The 21,012-nt window shown below is 41.0% G+C and overlaps 1 protein-coding gene across 1 annotated transcript in view; it reads left to right on the top strand.

The window, feature by feature from the left end:
- LOC115129294 (X-linked interleukin-1 receptor accessory protein-like 2) overlaps positions 1 to 21,012 on the top strand; it is a 365,734-nt gene that overhangs the window by 293,775 nt on the left and 50,947 nt on the right. The window contains exon 6 of the mRNA XM_029659484.2: positions 15,268 to 15,397. Coding sequence (XP_029515344.1) covers positions 15,268 to 15,397 — 130 coding nt within the window. The remainder of the gene's footprint in view (positions 1 to 15,267; positions 15,398 to 21,012) is intronic.

The following is a 21,012-nucleotide window of genomic DNA, read 5'->3' on the forward strand; positions in this document are numbered from 1 at the left end:
AGTTAGAGATAGCAACCTTCATATGGTACAGTTAGAGATAGCAACCTTCATAGGGTAGTTAGATATAACAGCCTTCATTACGGTACAGTTATAGATAGGTAAAAGCAGCCTCCATTAAAATACAGTTAGATATAACAGCCTTCATTACGGTACAGTTAGATATAACAGCCTTCATTAGGTACAGTTAGAGATAGCAGCCTCCATTAAAATACAGTTAGATATAACAGCCTCATTAAAATACAGTTAGATATAACAGTTAGATATAACAGCCTCCATTAAAATACAGTTAGATATAACAGCCTTCATTAAGGTACAGTTAGAGATAGCAGCCTCCATTAAAATACAGTTAGATATAACAGCCTTCATTATGGTACAGTTAGAGATAGCAGCCTCCATTAAAATACAGTTAGATATAACAGCCTTTTACAGTTAGATATAACAGCATTCATTAGTTACAGTTAGATAACAGCCTTCATTACGGTACAGTTAGATATAACAGCCTTCATTACGGTACAGTTAGAGATAGCAACCTTCATATGGTACAGTTAGATATGACAGCCTTCATTACGGTACAGTTATAGATAGGTAAAAGCAGCCTCCATTAAAATACAGTTAGATATAACAGTTAGATATCACAGCCTTCATTAAGGTACAGTTAGAGATAGCAGCCTCCATTAAAATACAGTTAGATATAACAGCCTTCATTATGGTACAGTTAGAGATAGCAGCCTCCATTAAAATACAGTTAGATATAACAGCCTTCATTACGGTACAGTTAGAGATAGCAGCCTCCATTAAAATACAGTTAGATATAACAGCCTTCATTATGGTACAGTTAGAGATAGCAGCCTCCATTAAAATACAGTTAGATATAACAGCCTTCATTAAGGTACAGTTAGAGATAGCAGCCTCCATTACAATACAGTTAGATATAACAGCCTTCATTATATGGTACAGTTAGAGATAGCAGCCTCCATTACATTTACATTTACATTTAAGTCATTTAGCAGACGCTCTTATCCATTAAAATACAGTTAGATATAACAGCCTTCATTACGGTACAGTTAGAGATAGCAGCCTCCATTAAAATACAGTTAGATATAACAGCCTTCATTACGGTACAGTTAGAGACAGCAGCCTTCATTAAGGTACAGTTAGAGATAGCAGCCTCCATTAAAATACAGTTAGATATAACAGCCTTCATTACGGTACAGTTAGAGATAGCAGCCTTCATTAAGGTACAGTTAGAGATAGCAGCCTCCATTAAAATACAGTTAGATATAACAGTTAGATATAACAGCCTTCATTAAGGTACAGTTATAGATAGCAGCCTTCATTTACAGTTATAGATAGCAGCCTCCATTAAGGTACAGTTATAGATAGCAGCCTTCATTAAGGTACAGTTATAGATATCAGCCTTCATTAAGGTACAGTTATAGATAGCAGCCTTCATTAAGGTACAGTTATAGATAGCAGCCTTCATTAAGGTACAGTTATAGATAGCAGCCTTCATTAAGGTACAGTTATAGATAGCAGCCTTCATTAAGGTACAGTTAGATATAGCAGCCTTCATTAAGGTACAGTTAGAGATAGCAGCCTTCATTTAGGTACAGTTAGAGATAGCAGCCTCCATTTAGGTACAGTTAGAGATAGCATCCTTCATTTAGGTACAGTTAGAGATAGCAGCCTTCATTAAGGTACAGTTATAGATAGCAGCCTTCATTTAGGTACAGTTAGAGATAGCAGCCTCCATTTAGGTACAGTTAGAGATAGCAGCCTTCATTAAGGTACAGTTATAGATAGCAGCCTTCATTAAGGTACAGTTAGAGATAGCAGCCTTCATTAAGGTACAGTTAGAGATAGCAGCCTTCATTAAGGTACAGTTACAGATAGCAGTCTTCATTAAGGTATAATTAGAGATAGCAGGCTTCATTAAGGTACAGTTATAGATAGCAGCCTTCATTAAGGTACAGTTAGAGATAGCAGCCTTCATTAAGGTACAGTTATAGATAAGAGTCTTCATTGAGGTACAGTTATAGATAGCAGCCTTCATTAAGGTACAGTTAGAGATAGCAGCCTTCATTGAGGTACAGTTAGAGATAGCAGCCTTCATTGAGGTACAGTTAGAGATAGCATCCTTCATTAAGGTACAGTTATAGATAGCAGCCTTCATTTAGGTACAGTTAGAGATAGCAGCCTTCATTAAGGTACAGTTAGAGATAGCAGCCTTCATTTAGGTACAGTTAGAGATAGCAGCCTTCATTAAGGTACAGTTATAGATAGCAGCCTTCATTTAGGTACAGTTAGAGATAGCAGCCTTCATTAAGGTACAGTTAGAGATAGCAGCCTTCATTAAGGTACAGTTAGAGATAGCAGTCTTCATTAAGGTACAGTTAGAGATAGCAGCCTTCTTTAAGGTACAGTTAGAGATAGCAGCCTTCATTAAGGTACAGCTAGAGATTGCAGCCTTCATTAAGGTACAGCTAGAGATTGCAGCCTTCATTAAGGTATAGTTATAGATAGCAGCCTTCATTAAGGTACAGTTAGAGATAGCAGCCTTCATTGAGGTACAGTTAGAGATAGCAGCCTTCATTGAGGTACAGTTAGAGATAGCAGCCTTCATTAAGGTACAGTTATAGATAGCAGCCTTCATTTAGGTACAGTTAGAGATAGCAGCCTTCATTAAGGTACAGTTAGAGATAGCAGCCTTCATTTAGGTACAGTTAGAGATAGCAGCCTTCATTAAGGTACAGTTAGAGATAGCAGCCTTCATTAAGGTACAGTTAGAGATAGCAGCCTCCATTACAATACAGTTAGATATAACAGCCTTCATTACGGTACAGTTAGATATAACAGCCTTCATTACGGTACAGTTAGAGATAGCAACCTTCATATGGTACAGTTAGATATAACAGCCTTCATTACGGTACAGTTATAGATAGGTAAAAGCAGCCTCCATTAAAATACAGTTAGATATAACAGTTAGATATCACAGCCTTCATTAAGGTACAGTTAGAGATAGCAGCCTCCATTAAAATACAGTTAGATATAACAGCCTTCATTAAGGTACAGTTAGAGATAGCAGCCTCCATTAAAATACAGTTAGATATAACAGCCTTCATTATGGTACAGTTAGAGATAGCAGCCTCCATTAAAATACAGTTAGATATAACAGCCTTCATTAATGTACAGTTAGAGATAGCAGCCTCCATTACAATAGAGTTAGATATAACAGCCTTCATTATGGTACAGTTAGAGATAGCAGCCTCCATTACATTTACATTTACATTTAAGTCATTTAGCAGACGCTCTTATCCATTAAAATACAGTTAGATATAACAGCCTTCATTACGGTACAGTTAGAGATAGCAGCCTCCATTAAAATACAGTTAGATATAACAGCCTTCATTACGGTACAGTTAGAGACAGCAGCCTTCATTAAGGTACAGTTAGAGATAGCAGCCTCCATTAAAATACAGTTAGATATAACAGCCTTCATTACGGTACAGTTAGAGATAGCAGCCTTCATTAAGGTACAGTTAGAGATAGCAGCCTCCATTAAAATACAGTTAGATATAACAGTTAGATATAACAGCCTTCATTAAGGTACAGTTATAGATAGCAGCCTTCATTAAGGTACAGTTATAGATAGCAGCCTCCATTAAGGTACAGTTATAGATAGCAGCCTTCATTAAGGTACAGTTATAGATATCAGCCTTCATTAAGGTACAGTTATAGATAGCAGCCTTCATTAAGGTACAGTTATAGATAGCAGCCTTCATTAAGGTACAGTTATAGATAGCAGCCTTCATTAAGGTACAGTTATAGATAGCAGCCTTCATTAAGGTACAGTTAGAGATAGCAGCCTTCATTAAGGTACAGTTAGAGATAGCAGCCTTCATTTAGGTACAGTTAGAGATAGCAGCCTCCATTTAGGTACAGTTAGAGATAGCATCCTTCATTTAGGTACAGTTAGAGATAGCAGCCTTCATTAAGGTACAGTTAGAGATAGCAGCCTTCATTAAGGTACAGTTATAGATAGCAGCCTTCATTTAGGTACAGTTAGAGATAGCAGCCTCCATTTAGGTACAGTTAGAGATAGCAGCCTTCATTAAGGTACAGTTATAGATAGCAGCCTTCATTAAGGTACAGTTAGAGATAGCAGCCTTCATTAAGGTACAGTTAGAGATAGCAGCCTTCATTAAGGTACAGTTACAGATAGCAGTCTTCATTAAGGTATAATTAGAGATAGCAGGCTTCATTAAGGTACAGTTATAGATAGCAGCCTTCATTAAGGTACAGTTAGAGATAGCAGCCTTCATTAAGGTACAGTTATAGATAAGAATCTTCATTGAGGTACAGTTATAGATAGCAGCCTTCATTAAGGTACAGTTAGAGATAGCAGCCTTCATTGAGGTACAGTTAGAGATAGCAGCCTTCATTGAGGTACAGTTAGAGATAGCAGCCTTCATTAAGGTACAGTTATAGATAGCAGCCTTCATTTAGGTACAGTTAGAGATAGCAGCCTTCATTAAGGTACAGTTAGAGATAGCAGCCTTCATTTAGGTACAGTTAGAGATAGCAGCCTTCATTAAGGTACAGTTATAGATAGCAGCCTTCATTTAGGTACAGTTAGAGATAGCAGCCTTCATTAAGGTACAGTTAGAGATAGCAGCCTTCATTAAGGTACAGTTAGAGATAGCAGTCTTCATTAAGGTACAGTTAGAGATAGCAGCCTTCTTTAAGGTACAGTTAGAGATAGCAGCCTTCATTAAGGTACAGCTAGAGATTGCAGCCTTCATTAAGGTACAGCTAGAGATTGCAGCCTTCATTAAGGTATAGTTATAGATAGCAGTCTTCATTAAGGTACAGTTAGAGATAGCAGCCTTCATTGAGGTACAGTTAGAGATAGCAGCCTTCATTGAGGTACAGTTAGAGATAGCAGCCTTCATTAAGGTACAGTTATAGATAGCAGCCTTCATTTAGGTACAGTTAGAGATAGCAGCCTTCATTAAGGTACAGTTAGAGATAGCATCCTTCATTTAGGTACAGTTAGAGATAGCAGCCTTCATTAAGGTACAGTTAGAGATAGCAGCCTTCATTAAGGTACAGTTAGAGATAGCAGTCTTCATTAAGGTACAGTTAGAGATAGCAGCCTTCTTTAAGGTACAGTTAGAGATAGCAGCCTTCATTAAGGTACAGCTAGAGATTGCAGCCTTCATTAAGGTACAGCTAGAGATTGCAGCCTTCATTAAGGTATAGTTATAGATAGCAGCCTTCATTAAGGTACAGTTATAGATAGCAGCCTTCATTAAGGTACAATTATAGATAGCAGTTCAGGTACAGTTATAAATAGCATCCTTCATTACGGTACAGTTATAGATAGCAGCCTTCATTTAGGTACAGTTAGAGATAGCAGCCTTCATTTAAGGTACAGTTATAGATAGCAGTTCAGGTACAGTTAGAGATAGCAGCCTTCATTACGGTACAGTTATAGATAGCAATTAAGGTACAGTTAGAGATAGCAGCCGTCATTAAGGTACAGTTATAGATAGCAGTTAAGGTACAGATAGAGATAGCGGCCTTCATTAAGGTACAGTTATAGATAGCAGTTAAGGTACAGATAGAGATAGCAGCCTTCATTAAGGTACAGTTATAGATAGCAGTTAAGGTACAGATAGAGATAGCAGCCTTCATTAAGGTACAGTTATAGATAGCAGTTAAGGTACAGTTAGTGATAGCAGCCTTCATTAAGGTACATATTTAGATAGCAATTAAGGTACAGTTAGAGATGGCAGCCGTCATTAAGGTACATTTATAGATAGCAGTTTAGGTACAGTTAGAGATAGCGGCCTTCATTAAGGTACAGATTTAGATAGCAGCCTTCCTTTAGGTACAGTTAGAGATAGCAGTTAAGGTACAATTAGAGATAGCAGCCTTCATTAAGGTACAGTTAGAGATGGGTGGAAGCAGCCATGCAAACAGAGACACACAGGTTCTGTGTATTGATACAGACAGACAAAGGTTGATCATCAACTCAATATGGACGTCACCCAAAACACACTGGCTTGCATCCCAAATGGCATCCTATTCCCGTTTATAGTTCACTACTTTTGACCAGATGGGCCATTACTAACACGAGTGGCCCACTTGATATCCTAACACAGCTCTTCTCCTCCATAACTCTATCCAGGCCAAGTGGCCCTCTATTCTAATCACAGCTAATTAAAGATGATTAGTTTGCAGAGACGGTCCCCGTAGGCCGAGGGTAAAGGAGCTGGGATTGTAAAGGTAGTGACAGACATGTCAGCCGGCGGCGGCAAGGAGAGGAGGAGGAGAGGTAGAGCTGCTTACCATGCCGTTCTGATAGATCCAGGCCAATTAGGACTGTTGACTCGGCCACATCCCCACATCACCACTGTCAAACGCAGCCAAGGTCATCCCTGACATGACACTGCCTTACCTGGGCTGATAGATTACAGGAGGAGCTAGTTTCACCCCCTACGTTGCTATGATACCAATACCCCCCCCCCCCCTTCTCCTCCTCTTACTGTACAGTACACCCACCAGCACCCATTCAGAGCCAATCGCAATGGTGCCCTTCATTTTCTGAACCACAATTCAATCCCCACCGCATAGCCAAAGTTAAACTGTTGGTGTCTAATGGGGAAAAAGGTATCCAGGCATTGAATTGCATGTACAGTATTGTGAGGTTGTTGTCACGAAAAGTCTGGGAATGGCATCCTGTAAATCAGATTACAGTGTTCCTGGGAGCATGTACAGTATGGTGGGTATATTCACACAAATCATTCATTTCTCTCCAGTGGCTCTCTCTATATGACAGACATTTTTCCTGTCTATATACTAAAAATGGAGGTAGAATGTTCAGTAAAGCTATCCCTAGTACCCCTCCATGAAAATACTACTCATATACCAAAGACATAATATAACTGATCAGCAGCTGTTCTACATTACAGTAGCCTTTAAAATAAAGGTTCCAGTTGGAACCAAATAAGGTTTTTCAGAGGAATGCCATAAGGGAACCATTTAAAAGGTTTTAAAGTCTTTACAGTGTTCATTTAACTCCTGAATCAACACTAGAAGTTATAGACAGTTTACCCTGCTGACGCAGAGCAAGCGGTACCAGAGTGCCAAGTCTAGGACCAAAAGGCTCCTCAACAGCTTCTACCCCCAAGCCATAAGACTGCTGAACAATTCATAAGATCGGCACCGGACAGTTTACATTGACCCCTCCCTTTTGTACACTGTTGCTACTCGCTGTTTGTTTGTTACCTATGTATACACTTCGCCCCCACCTACATGTACAGATTACCTCAACTAGCCCGTACCCCTGCACACTGACTCGGTGCCGGAGCCCCTTGTATATAGCCTCGTTATTGTTATTCTTATTGTATTACTTTTTATTATTACTTTTTATTTTATTCTACTTGGTAAATATTTTCTTCTTCTTGAACTGCACTGTTGGTTAAGGGCTCTTAAGTAAGAATTTCACTGTAAAGTCTAGACTTGTTGTATTTGGCGCATGTGACAAATAAAGTTTGATTTGATTAGAAATGTTACACTGCAAAATCAACACTAGTCAACAGTGGTCAAGTTGCTGTGTGCTATAGAAAGGACAGATCAGCAGGTTTCTATACATTTCAAGGACCTTTTTGAATTCCAATGAAATGCAGATGCCACGTTAAGAACCCCCCCACTGGACTCAAAAGGTCCTTTATCGGGCAAGAGTTCTCCAAGGAACCCTAATAAGAGCTGAAAAAGAATGCCGTGAATGCAGAGTGAAAACATTACAGTGAACATTATGTTTAACTCTGAACCTGCTGTCTGTAGGCACCGAGCAATGAAAAGGTCTGTCTTCATTTAACGTGTAATGTGGCTAGAGACATTCAATTGGAAGTTAATATCTCATCATTATATTGATAGCAATGATTATGCAGATTGCAGTCCTCAACACATTGTATTAATGAGTCATCGTGTGGGAATTGGCGCCATCAGTGGGTGAAGTTAACAGAACCTTCACCCTCCCAGCCTACTCTCTTTCTCTGTGTGTGACTCCCCACTGCAAAATAAGGACTGGTTGTTACAGCGGTTCAATTTTAACAATAATTAAATGTAAATAATTATTGCAAAGGGAGAAAAGAGAATTTAACAATGCCCCCCCCCCCCTCTCTCTCTCTCTCACACACACACACACTATCGACTGGAATATTGGTTTGTCAGGGCTACCTGACAAATTAGACCTTTTTTAAAAAATCTAGAATTTTTAAATATAATGTTTTGGTGAAGCTGTGTTTGCTTAGTTACCCGCTGTGCTTATGCTGTTCTGTGCTCAGTGGCCCATGCATGAGACATGGAATCATTCCACTAAAACTGTCTGGTTAGCTAGCTACCAAACATAGTGTGAAGATATATCCACAAATTCATTGTTTTACACAATATTTTATCATATTTGACGAGTTATTTGATCAAAGTTTTCCTTTACCAAAATGGATGACTTTTAGACATGTTGTTAGGATCCTAATGTCCATTCTAGAGTACTAATATACAGTATAATTCTATGAGGCAGACAGTCATCAGTGCAGCTGTACAGTATAAAGAGACTTTCATTTTGTAGTGGATATTGTTCTAGAATAGATGAACCAGTGTTAAAATAGTTTGATGTGTCTGTAATTATTGTGTGTTATGTTCTACAATAATTGATTAGGTCCTGGAGGATTTGTCCGGTGTGTTCTCGACCTGTTACAGTTATTGAAATCATCAACCTTGTCTAGAATCACTCCATTTGCAAACATTTTCCAGGCACAACGCCCAGCCCCGATTAATTTATTATTAGGCTTTAACAGGGCACTCCCAAGGACTCAATTTAGCTAATGTGGTGGCAAAATATTAACCAAGGTGATTAGGAAGAGGCAACCATTGTGATCTTATCGATCTACTGCACGTTCTTAGTTCAAATATCTGAAACATCTGCTTTATGGTGGTAAAGGTTGAAAAATATTGCAAATATAGTCATTCATTGCACACTTTTTGCCATACCATCAACATTATGTGATGTGATGGATGACTGTTCGATTTTTAGGAAGCTGCAGTTGAACATTTCTTCCCACACACTGACAGGACACAAGGACAGTGATTGGTTGGCAGAAGCACGTCATTCTTCAATCAACATTGTACTTCACAGTACTTTGCCACAACCACAATCTATCCACACCTCAATCCATACAATCAAATAAGTAGCATAAATGTGTAATCTACACTGATGATAAATTAATTGCGGGTCTTTTGCCAACAATGCAGTGAAAGATCATTAAAAAAATTGAAATAGTGAAATAAGGAATAAATACACTGAACAACAATAAGAAGTAAAACTATCATGGCTATATACAGGGAGTACCAGTACCATGTCTATGTGCCGGAGTATGAGGTAATTGAGTAGCTGTGTACAGTATATATAGGTAGGGGTAAAGTGACTAGGCAACAGGATAGATAATAAACATCATTAACCGTTTATCTATCCTGTTGCCTAGTCACTTTACTTCTACCTATGTGGTGAGTGTGAAAGTCTGCCCAGGGCCTGGGCTCCAGGGGCCCCCATTGATTTTGTTAGTCATTCTCACTCAAATCATATTAACATTGCATCTGTCATGACAGGAAATTAGCTTTAAAACTACAAAAAGTATCTCCGCCAAAAGGCATAATGGATTGAATTGCAGGAAAATTGTAGAACTGCAAAACAATTAGCTCTGTCCCATGAATAAAATGAGTAGAATTGCATGAAATTTGTTATAAAATTGCAACAAAATAAATATTAGTCCAATAGCAAAACTTGCTTTAAAACTGCAAGATTTTCTCTATTCCCCATGGCAAAATGTGTAGAATTGCAGGAAATGTACTTTTAAAATGTGTTTTCCTCTCTCTGCCGTCAAGAGGGGGGTCAATACAACATTTTGCTGCAAGGTGAGGGGGGGGCAAACCAAATCTTGCTTAGGGCCCCAGAAGGCTAAAGCCGGTCCTGCGGGTAGCCATTTGATTAGCTATTTAGCAGCCTTGATTAGGTCTCAGATATAGCTCTTTCCTCTGGCTGTTGTTTCCCCCTCAGGCAAACAAATGTCATTTCAATAATGGTATAAGTAACTAATCATCTCACTCCTTGTGTGTAAGTGCCAGTGATCAGATCGCACTGAGTGATGGGTTCACTGCTGGCGTCCATCACCAGAACCCACTGAGTGATGGGTTCACTGCTGGCGTCCATCAACAGAACCCACTGAGTGATGGGTTCACTGCTGGGGTCCATCACCAGAACCCACTGAGTGATGGGTTCACTGCTGGCTTCCATCACCAGAATCCACTGAGGAATGGGTTCAATGCTGGGGTCCATCACCAGAACCCACTGAGTGATGGGTTCACTGCTGGCTTCCATCACCAGAACCCACTGAGTGATGGGTTCACTGCTGGGGTCCATCACCAGAACCCACTGAGTGATGGGTTCACTGCTGGGGTCCCTCTCCAGAACCCACTGAGTGATGGGTTCACTGCTAGGGTCCATCACCAGAACCCACTGAGTGATGGGTTCACTGCTGGGGTCCATCACCAGAACCCACTGAGTGATGGGTTCACTGCTGGCTTCCATCACCAGAACCCACTGAGTGATGGGTTCACTGCTGGGGTCCATCACCAGAACCCACTGAGTGATGGGTTCACTGCTGGCTTCCATCACCAGAACCCACTGAGTGATGGGTTCACTGCTGGGGTCCATCACCAGAACCCACTGAGTGATGGGTTCACTGCTGGCTTCCATCACCAGAACCCACTGAGTGATGGGTTCACTGCTGGGGTCCATCACCAGAACCCACTGAGTGATGGGTTCACTGCTGGGGTCCATCACCAGAACCCACTGAGTGATGGGTTCACTGCTGGGGTCCATCACCAGAACCCACTGAGTGATGGATTCACTGCTGGCTTCCATCACCAGAACCCACTGAGTGATGGGTTCACTGCTGGGGTCCATCACCAGAACCCACTGAGTGATGGATTCACTGCTGGCTTCCATCACCAGAACCCACTGAGTGATGGGTTCACTGCTGGGGTCCATCACCAGAACCCACTGAGTGATGGGTTCACTGCTGGGGTCCATCACCAGAACCCACTGAGTGATGGGTTCACTGCTGGGGTCCCATTCATCCTCTTTAACTGGCTTGATTCTTTCTAACTCTCCTCTTTTAAAACCGCTCTGAAATGTTTCCTCTAATGGCAGTGAGAGGCTCAATTCCAAACGGGGCCATTTTGAACACAGGATGACAGGATTATTTATGGTCTTTGTAAGTAAAGTTGTTGAGGAGTCAAAGGGTCCTTTCATAAGTATTTGCATTTAATCAGCACATCAGAAGGTACAGGAGATCTGGAGATCTGGGGACCCCTCTTTTTACGCTGCTGCTACTCTCTGTTTTTTCATATATGCATAGTCACTTTAACTATACATTCATGTACATACTACCTCAATTGGGCCAACCAACCAGTGCTCCCACACATTGGCTAACCGGGCTATCTGCACTGTGTCCCACCAACCACCACCCGCCAACCCCTCTTTTACACCACTGCTACTCTCTGTTTATCATATATGCATAGTCACTTTAACCATATCTACATGTACATACTACCTCAATCAGCCTGACTAACCGGTGTCTGTATGTAGCCTTGCTACTTTTATAGCCTCGCTACTGTATATAGCCTGTCTTTTTACTGTTGTTTTATTTCTTTACTTAGCTATTGTTCACCTAACATCTTTTTGCACTATTGGTTAGAGCCTGTAAGTAAGCAAGGTCTACACCTGTTGTATTCGGCGCATGTGATAAATAAACTTTGATTTGATTTGAAAATGAAGTGGCTTTGTCCACCTGGAAAGATTGCCAGACATAGAGGCATCATTCCCATGTGACAATACCAGGGGAAGTCACCTCCTCATAGCAAAAACAAAGCACGTAACAGGTAGTGTGGAGGGTAAAAGCTCTTTGCTTTTTTTCTCTTCAATTAGTTAAAGGACTACCAGAACCCACTGGATTCTCCAATTACACTGAATGAACTACAGGACAAAATATAAACCCTCCTACCCAAAAAGGCCTGTGGTGTTGATGGGATCCTAAATAAAATTATAAAATATATAGACAACAAATTCCAGTTGCATATACTTAAACTCTTTATCATCCTCAGCTCTGGCATCTTCCCCAATATTTTTAACCAAGGACTGATCACCCCAATCCACAAAAGTGGAGACAAATTTTACCCCAATAACTACCATGAGATATGCGTCAACAGCAACCTTGGAAAAATCCACTACATTATCATTAACAGTAGACTCATACATTTCCTCAGTGAAAGCAATGTACTGAGCAACTGTCAAATTAGTTTTTTACCAAATTACCGTATGACAAACCACATTCACCCTGCACACCCTAATTGACCAAAAAGACAAAGGTTAAAGTCTTCTCATGCTTTGATTTTAAAAAGCCTTTGACTCGATTTGGCATGAGAGTCTGCTATACAAATGAATGAAAAACATACAACATTATAAAATCCATGTACACAAACAAGTGTGCGGTTACAATGGGAAAACAACCATTTCTTTCCACAGGACCATGGGGTGAGATAGGGATTGTAATGGGTGCGTGTTGGTGGCAGGGAAGTCAGGTGCAGGAGAAAAAACTTGGTAAAAACGGAGTTGTTTAATAAATGCTGATAAAACTCCAAAAACCAAAATGTACAAAATAACAAAAGTGGGTACAAAACCCGTCGCACACCAACATAAAACATGCACATCACATACAAACAATCTCCGACAAGGACATAAGGGGAAACAGAGGGTTAAATACACAACATCTAATTGATGGGATTGGAACCAGGTGTGAAAGACGACAAGACAAAACCAATGGAAAATGGATCAGTGATGGCTAGAAGGCCGCTGACGTCGACCGCCGAACACCGCCCGAACAAGGAGAGGCAGGGATGCAGTTTGAGCCCTAATCTCTTCAACATATATAGCAAAAATATCCTCTGTGTACAACGTAAAACAAATACTGCATGCAGAGCGGAATTAGACCGATACCCTATAATTATCCAAATCTAGAAAATAACCGTTCAATTCTACAACCACCTAAAAGGAAGTGATTCTCAAACCTTCCATTGACAAAGCCATCACCTACAGAGCAATGAACCTGGAGAAGAGTCCCCTAAGCAAGCTGGTCTTGGGGCTCTGTTCACAAACACAAACAGACTCCACAGAGCCCAAGGACAGCAACACAACTAGGCCCAACCAAATCATGAGAAAACTAAAAGATAATTACTTAACACATTGAAAATAATTAACAAAAGAACAGCAACCTAGAATGCTATTTGGCCCTAAACAGAGAGTACACAGTGGCAGAATACCTGCCCACTGTGACTGACCCAAACTTAAGGAAAGCTTTGACTATGTACAGACTCAGTGAGCATAGCCTTGCTATTGAGAAAGGCTGCCATAGGCTATCAAGAGAATACCGGCTATGTGCGCACTACCCACAAAATGAGGTGGAAACTGAGCTGCACTTCTTCCAAATGTATGACCATATTAGAGACACATATTTCCCTCAGATTACACAATCAAACCCAATTTTGATAAACTTCCATATCTACTGGGTGAAATACCACAGTGTGCCATCACAGCAGCAAGATTTGTAACCAACAAGAAAAGGGTAACCAGTGAAGAACTGTAACGATTTGCGCTGAGAGTCGGGAAGCTCATTCAGGGAGTGAGTGTTTTAATAAATAAACGCAACACTAAACAAGAACCACAAACAACGCACAGACTTGACACTGGAACAGAAACAATAATGCCTGGGGAAGGAAACAAAGGGAGGGACATATATATAGGGAAGGTAATCAGGGAGGTGATGGAGTCCAGGTGAGTCTGATGATGTGCAGGTGCGCGTAATGATGGTAACAGGTGTGTGCCATAACAAGCAGCCTGGTGACCTAGAGGCCGGAGAGGGAGCACACCTGACAAGAACAAACCCATATTTTGTACTTTAACTATTTGCACGTCGTTACAACAGCGTATATAGACATAATATAACATTTGAAATGTATTTGTTCTTATGGAACTTTTGTGAGTGTAATGTTTACTGTTAATTTGCATTGTTCATTTCACTTTTGTTTTTTATCTACTTCACTTGCCTTGGCATGTAAACATATGTTTCCCATGCCAATAAAGCCATTGAATTGAGAGACAGAGTGAGAGAGAGAGAGAGAGAGAAACAGGTTCACTGGCACTTAATTGTATTATTTGATTTACATAATCATCAGCAAATGAAAAAAGTGGGCAAGAGGCGGGTTTTTAAGAGTATTGTTTTTGAGAGTTGTTTATCGTTACAGTTGCCGTTAACGACAGGTTCCAGACAGCTGCACAGATCATACGTCTCCAGCCCTCTCTCGGAGCTGTCAGCTCTACATCACAAAGTCATGTTGATTCCGATGTTTATCCAAACGGCTCGACGTGTGACCGCTTTTACTACCTTGTAAGACCTTCGGAGCCATCTGCAAAGACTAACCTGCCACACCTCATTAGCCCATACCCCTGTGAACATGGGAAGAGCAAACACACTCACACAAACACACACACACTCTGCTGCCAAAAACACATTTTTTCAATCCAAAGTGATGCTTCCTCAAACAACCTGGGGGAGTGGAGGAGAACGATGGGGGGTGGCAGAAGGGGTCACTTGTTTTCTTGGATCATCACAGTAATCCTAGCCTTTGATTTCTGGAGATGCCGGACTGGCAGGCATTACTGTAGCTTGTCATACGCGTGGTGTTTGGAACCAACCAACTGACTTGTTTGGCCCTGTGTGTCTGTAGAGACCCCTGGGCTGGCTGGATGCAGCAGATTTTTCCCTGTGATGCCAGGGGGCACCTAGCCTGCACTCAATAAACAAAGCATTACAGGACCCCACCTTATTACACACTCAGCCTAGGATGTTGTGTACCCACCACCATGTTGGGCCAAGATGGGGCATGATGGTGTGTTATTTGAAATGGGCAGTCGTTTTAGTTGACAGTGTTGTTCAAAGAAGTTTGTGATAGAGCTTGGTGCGTGTGCGTGTGTGTGCACTTATGTGTCTGTGTATACATGTGTATGTGTGTCTGCCAGTGGGTTCTTTTCTCAGTTCTCTCAGGTAAATGTGCGCTTGTCAAATGTTGCCTTCTTTGTCATTCCAGGTATGCCCCTCAGTCTAGACTGTAAGGCCTTCTTTGGCTACAGCGGGGAGTCTAGACATATCATCTACTGGATGAAGGGGGAGAAGTTTGTGGAGGAGCTGGCAGGTCACATTAAAGAAAGTGAAGTCAGGTACTGTATATAATCTATCACTGCAAACTTTTCCTCTTTCTCTGTTTCTGATCGTGGAAGTGTCTAGTTTCTGGTTATATACAGAAACCAGTGTGGATGTGACTGACACTAGCATATTATGCCCATTAGGGTTGTGGAGTAATGTCTTGTGCGTCTGAAAAATCATCCGGCTTCATTAGGAGTGTGATGTTCCACTGCCACATCCTGTGCTGTCCACTGTGACTGACAGCATAATACCTCCATCAGCGGGAGGGGATTTCTGCTTCGATATCAGCTACAGGATTTGTACTACAGTCTAAATGGACAGAGGGGAAATTCCTCATGCACACAATGAGAAACTAATCACGGAACAATTTAATTCAGGGTAAATCCGGGCTTGTTGGAAGTAGCAGACTGCTACTTCTGAAAGATGATAAGATTTCATCCTCTTGTTGGAAAGCTAGTAATTACCACATAAAGCTAGTAATTACCACATAAAGCTAGTAATTACCATATAAAGCAAGTTATTACCACATAAAGCACGTACAGTAATTACCATATAAATCTAGTAATTACCACATAAAGCTAGTAATTACCACATAGCTGTCGTGCAAATGTAACCGTTCCTATCAAATGACAAATAATTGTCTCAACTTCCCAGCCTAGAGTAGCCAGTAGCATCTTCTACCCAGTAGCCAGTAGCATCTTCTACCCAGTAGCCAGTAGCATATTCTACCCAGTAGCCAGTAGCATCTTCTACCCAGTAGCCAGTAGCATCTTCTACCCAGTAGCCAGCAGCATCTTCTACCCAGTAGCCAGTAGCATCTTCTACCCAGTAGCCAGTAGCATCTTCTACCCAGTAGCCAGTAGCATCTTCTGCCCAGTAGCATGTGGCATCACCTCCCCAGTATCCATTAGCATCACCTCCCAGTATCCAGTAGCATCACCTCCCCAGTAGCCATTGGCATCACATAGCCAGTAGCATCACCTCCCATGTAGCCAGTAGCATCACCTCCCATGTAGCCAGTAGCATCAGCTCCCATGTAGCCAGTAGCAACACCTCCCCAGTAGCCAGTAGCATCACCTCCCCAGTAGCCAGTAGCATAACCTCCCCAGTAGCCAGTAGCATAACCTCCCCAGGGGCCAGTAGCATAACCTCCCCAGGGGCCAGTAGCAACACCACCCCAGCCTGGAGTAGCCAGTAGCATCACCTCCCCAGTAGCCAGTAGCATCAACTCCCCAGCCTGGAGTAGCCAGTAGCATCACCTCCCCAGTAGCCAGTAGCATCAACTCCCCAGCCTGGAGTAGCCAGTAGCATCATCTCACCAGCCTGGAGTAGCCAGTAGCATATTTTAAGTAATAAAGTACACAATGGATTTCAAAACCACTGAACTGACTCCACACCAGAACCCACCACTCCAATTCTAACTCTACTATCTACTGCTGGAGGTATTCAGCCAATCATCAAGTTTGCAGACAACACAACAGTAGTGGATACTTGTCACTTTAATAATGTTTACACATTTTGCATTACTCATCTCAAATGTATATTCTGTATTCTATTCTATTTAGTCTATGTTGCTCTGACATTGCTTGTCCAAATATTTATATATTCTTAATTCTATTCCTTTACTTTAGATTTGTTGTGAAATTGTTCAATATTACTTGTCAAATATTACTGCACTGTTGGAGCTAGAAACACAAGCATTTTGCTACACCCGCAATAACATCTGCTAAACACGTGTATGTGAGCAATAAAATTAGATTTACTACAAGTTCAGACAGCTGACTAGATTATTTAAATGTTTTGCTGACATGGCTAATTAAGTAACTGTCAGTGACTGACATAACAAGAGAAAAATGACTGATGCACAACCAAATTTCAAACGTTCTGTTGATCTACTATTCAACTGACCCCGAACTGAGTTCCTAGGTTGGGGACCCCCTAGCAGCTTGAGGCCCTAAGTGACCACTTATGCCTAGAGCCGCCCCACCAGCACATGGCCAAACCAAAACCAACCAATGTCTCCCTCTCTCTCGCCAACAAAACGAGGCTGGATGTCTCTACAGTTGTGCAGATGAGATGGGAAAGTGACTGAAATTAACTAAGAAAAGCAGATATTATCACATGAATGGCTAGAGGCGGAGATATAGAGATACTGTACAGAGCAGAGAGGAGTTATTTGTTCACAGGCAGACTGGAATTTTCTTTCTGCACAATTGGTGAACAGCCAAGAATGATGACTAAGAAGGGAGAGGGGAAAAGGCTACTTATTTAAGAGGCTCTAATAACCCTATGAACAAAGGAGGTGCCCGTTTTCAGTAAAAATATGTCTGAGATTTCATACAAAGAAGTCTAGGTCAGGTTAGTGCAGTAAGATACTCTGACCCAGTTTCTCTCAATGCTCCTGGTGGACTAATGCAATCTGAGAGAGAGGCAGATCTGGCTCTCAAGAGAAGACAGGCTGTGTGCACAATGCCTGCAAAATGAGGTGGAAACTGAGCTGCACTTCCTAACCTCCTGCCCAATGTATGACCATATTAGAGACACACATTTCCCTCAGATTACACAGATCCACAAAGAATTTGAAAACAAATCCAATATTGATCAACTCCCATATCTACTGGGTGAAATACCACAGTGTGCCATCACAGCAGCAAGATTTGTGACCTGTTGCCACAAGAAAAGGGCAACCAGTGAAGAACAAACACCATTGTAAATACAACCCATATTTATGTTTTTCAAAAAGAAAGGAGGACCAAGGCACTCTTCATATAATTAATTAAAATGCCTTTATTAGTATGGCATGTTCAATAGAAACAACGTTTTTTTTAAACCGACGCGTTTCGGCTGCATGGCCTTCGTCAGGGAGTACAAAAAAAAGGAATACAAGGTCCTCTTTTAAACAGCTTATCAATTAGCCCTAATTGGAAGAAGGAGAGGTTACAAAATTGATTGGACACACCTAGTAAGCAATACTATACACATTGAAATACTGTAGCTATGTTATCATAAAAATACAACTCCAAACTAGAAGTATCAGAACACTAAAAGGTAGTTCTAACCTTAAATATGACTGGGAGAAGTGTCAAGAATAAGAAAGCTAAATATTCCATAGTCCACTAGAACACAGCAAAACATGAACAACAACAGTCTAACCATAGCTGAGGGCAATAGAGCAAGAAGACATCACGACCCTACAGGAAGGGTGAGAAATCCATATCTTCATTTAAACCAGAGTATTTAGTGGCCTGTAGTTTGTAAATCCATATCTTCATTTAAACAGGGTATTTAGTGGCCACAGTTATCTTCCGGGTGACTCTCAAAAAACTTGTCTTGACCACAAACCCAAGGGCTCTTTTAAATGTAACCATTGCAACCATTGCAGTAATATTGCACAGAATAAGTATTTTGTTGACACAGCTTCCAAAATGGAGTATTACGTCAAGCATTTAATTAACTGTAAAACCACTCATGTCATCTATAGATTGTAATGTCCACAGTGCAAGGTGTTCTACATTGGATGGACAAAGAGATGCCTTCAAGACCGCTTAGCGGAACACAAGTACGCCATACGGGTAGGCAATGAAGACTACCCCATGGCAAGGCACTACAAGTCCCTACACCATGGCAAGGCACTACAAGTCCCTACACCATGGCAACCCTGCCTCCCTACAAGCTATGGGTATTGATCATATTCCGGCCTCTATTAGAAAAGGGGACCGTCTTAAACAGTTAAACCAAAGGGAACGTTTTTGGATTTACAAACTACAGGCCACTAAATACCCTGGTTTAAATGAACATATGGATTTCTCACCCTTCCTGTAGGGTTGTGATGGGTCCATTTGCTGTCATCTAGTGGACATTTTGCTCTATTGCCCTCAGCTATGGTTACACTGTTGTTGTTCATGTTTTGCTGTGTTCTAGTGGACTATGGAATATTTAGCTTTCTTATTCTTGACACTTCTCCCAGTCATATTTAAGGTTAGAACTACCTTTTAGTGTTCTGATACTTCTAGTTTGGAGTTGTATTTTTATGATAACCTAGCTACAGTATTTCAATGTGTATAGTATTGCTTACTAGGTGTGTCCAATCAATTGTGTAACCATGCCCTCTTCCAATTAGGGCTAATTGATAAGCTGTTTAAAAGAGGACCTTGTACTCCTTTTTTTTGTACTCCCTGATGAAGGCCATGGAGCCGAAACGCGTTGGTTTAAAAATAACTTTGTTTCTATTGAACATGCCATACTAATAAAGGCATTTTAATCAATTATATGAAGAGTGCCTTGGTCCTCCTTTCTTTTTGTTGACCAATTTACCCCTTTTACCAAAGAGCACCTTCTATCTACCAAAATGTACTATTGTGTACCTTAGTAGCGCTTCCCTTCCTCCTCTTTCCATATGTTTTTTTATTTTCCCTTTTGTACTTTAACTATTTGCACGTCGTTACAACACTGTATATAGATATAATATGACATTTGAAATGTCTCTATTCTTTTGGAACTTATGTGAGTGTAATGTTTACTGTTAATTTGTATTGTTTATTATCTACTTCACTTGTTTTGGCAATGTCAACATATGCCAATAAAGCCCTTGAATTAAAAATTTAAATTGAGAGGGAGAAAGAGCTGGAGAGAAAGAAAGAGGAAGAGAGAAATGGACTGTGTGCATATTGTGTGTTTGTGGGCGTGTATGTGTGTCTGTCTGTCTGTGTGTTTGTGATGGTCCAAGTGAACATATGCGTGTGCCTGACTATAAATATTCTCTTCTGATGGGGAATTTTAGCAAGTAGCTCATCATTCAGAATGACCTCTATCACAAATCGCCACATCACATCAGTCCTTCTCAGTGGCACTGCAAAGACCTGCTCTTTATTTTCATTTGGAGGTTTTGAAGTGCTCTTGTGGAGGAGAGTTTACACGTCTCTGCGCTGGTTTTGTTTTCTTCCACTAATGATGTATTACGCCTTCCTCTCACCTCTAGAACTGCGTCCTCCTTCCTAGCGTGGAGGTACAGCATTATCCTTCCTGACGTGGATGTACAGCATTATCCTTCCTGGACGTGGTTGTACGGCATTATCCTTTCTGGTGTGGGTGTACAGCATGATCCTTGCTGGTGTGGGTGTGCAGCATTATCCTTCCTGGCGTGGGTGTACAGCATTATCCTTACTAACATTTAGAATGGAGTCGTAGGGGATGGCTGACATTTTACGGGCTCCTAACCAACTGTGCTATTTGTGTGTATTTCGCATTGTTTGTAACTTATTTTGTACATAATGTTGCTGCTACCGTCTCTTATGACCGAAAATAACTTCTGGATATCAGAACAGTGATTACTCACCTCTAACTGGATTAAGATTTTTGTCTGACGCAAAGGATATGCTGCTTTTCTGAGACCTGGCCCAAATCCCTGTCATTCACGTGAAGAAAAGACGGAAATACAGGGGAGATTGGGGTGCCTTGTGAAAATTTGTCGGTGAGTGGGTAACCCGCCTATACCATCCGTTCTATTGGCCAATGTGCAATCACTGGAAAATAAACTGGATGATGAATAAACTGGACTATCCTACTGTCAAGACGTTGGCTTGATGGGGGAGGTTTATGACCCCCCATAAATACTTTTCTCCCTTTCCTC

This window comes from Oncorhynchus nerka, linkage group LG5, assembly GCF_034236695.1.
Source record: "Oncorhynchus nerka isolate Pitt River linkage group LG5, Oner_Uvic_2.0, whole genome shotgun sequence".
NCBI classification, from domain to species: domain Eukaryota; kingdom Metazoa; phylum Chordata; class Actinopteri; order Salmoniformes; family Salmonidae; genus Oncorhynchus; species Oncorhynchus nerka.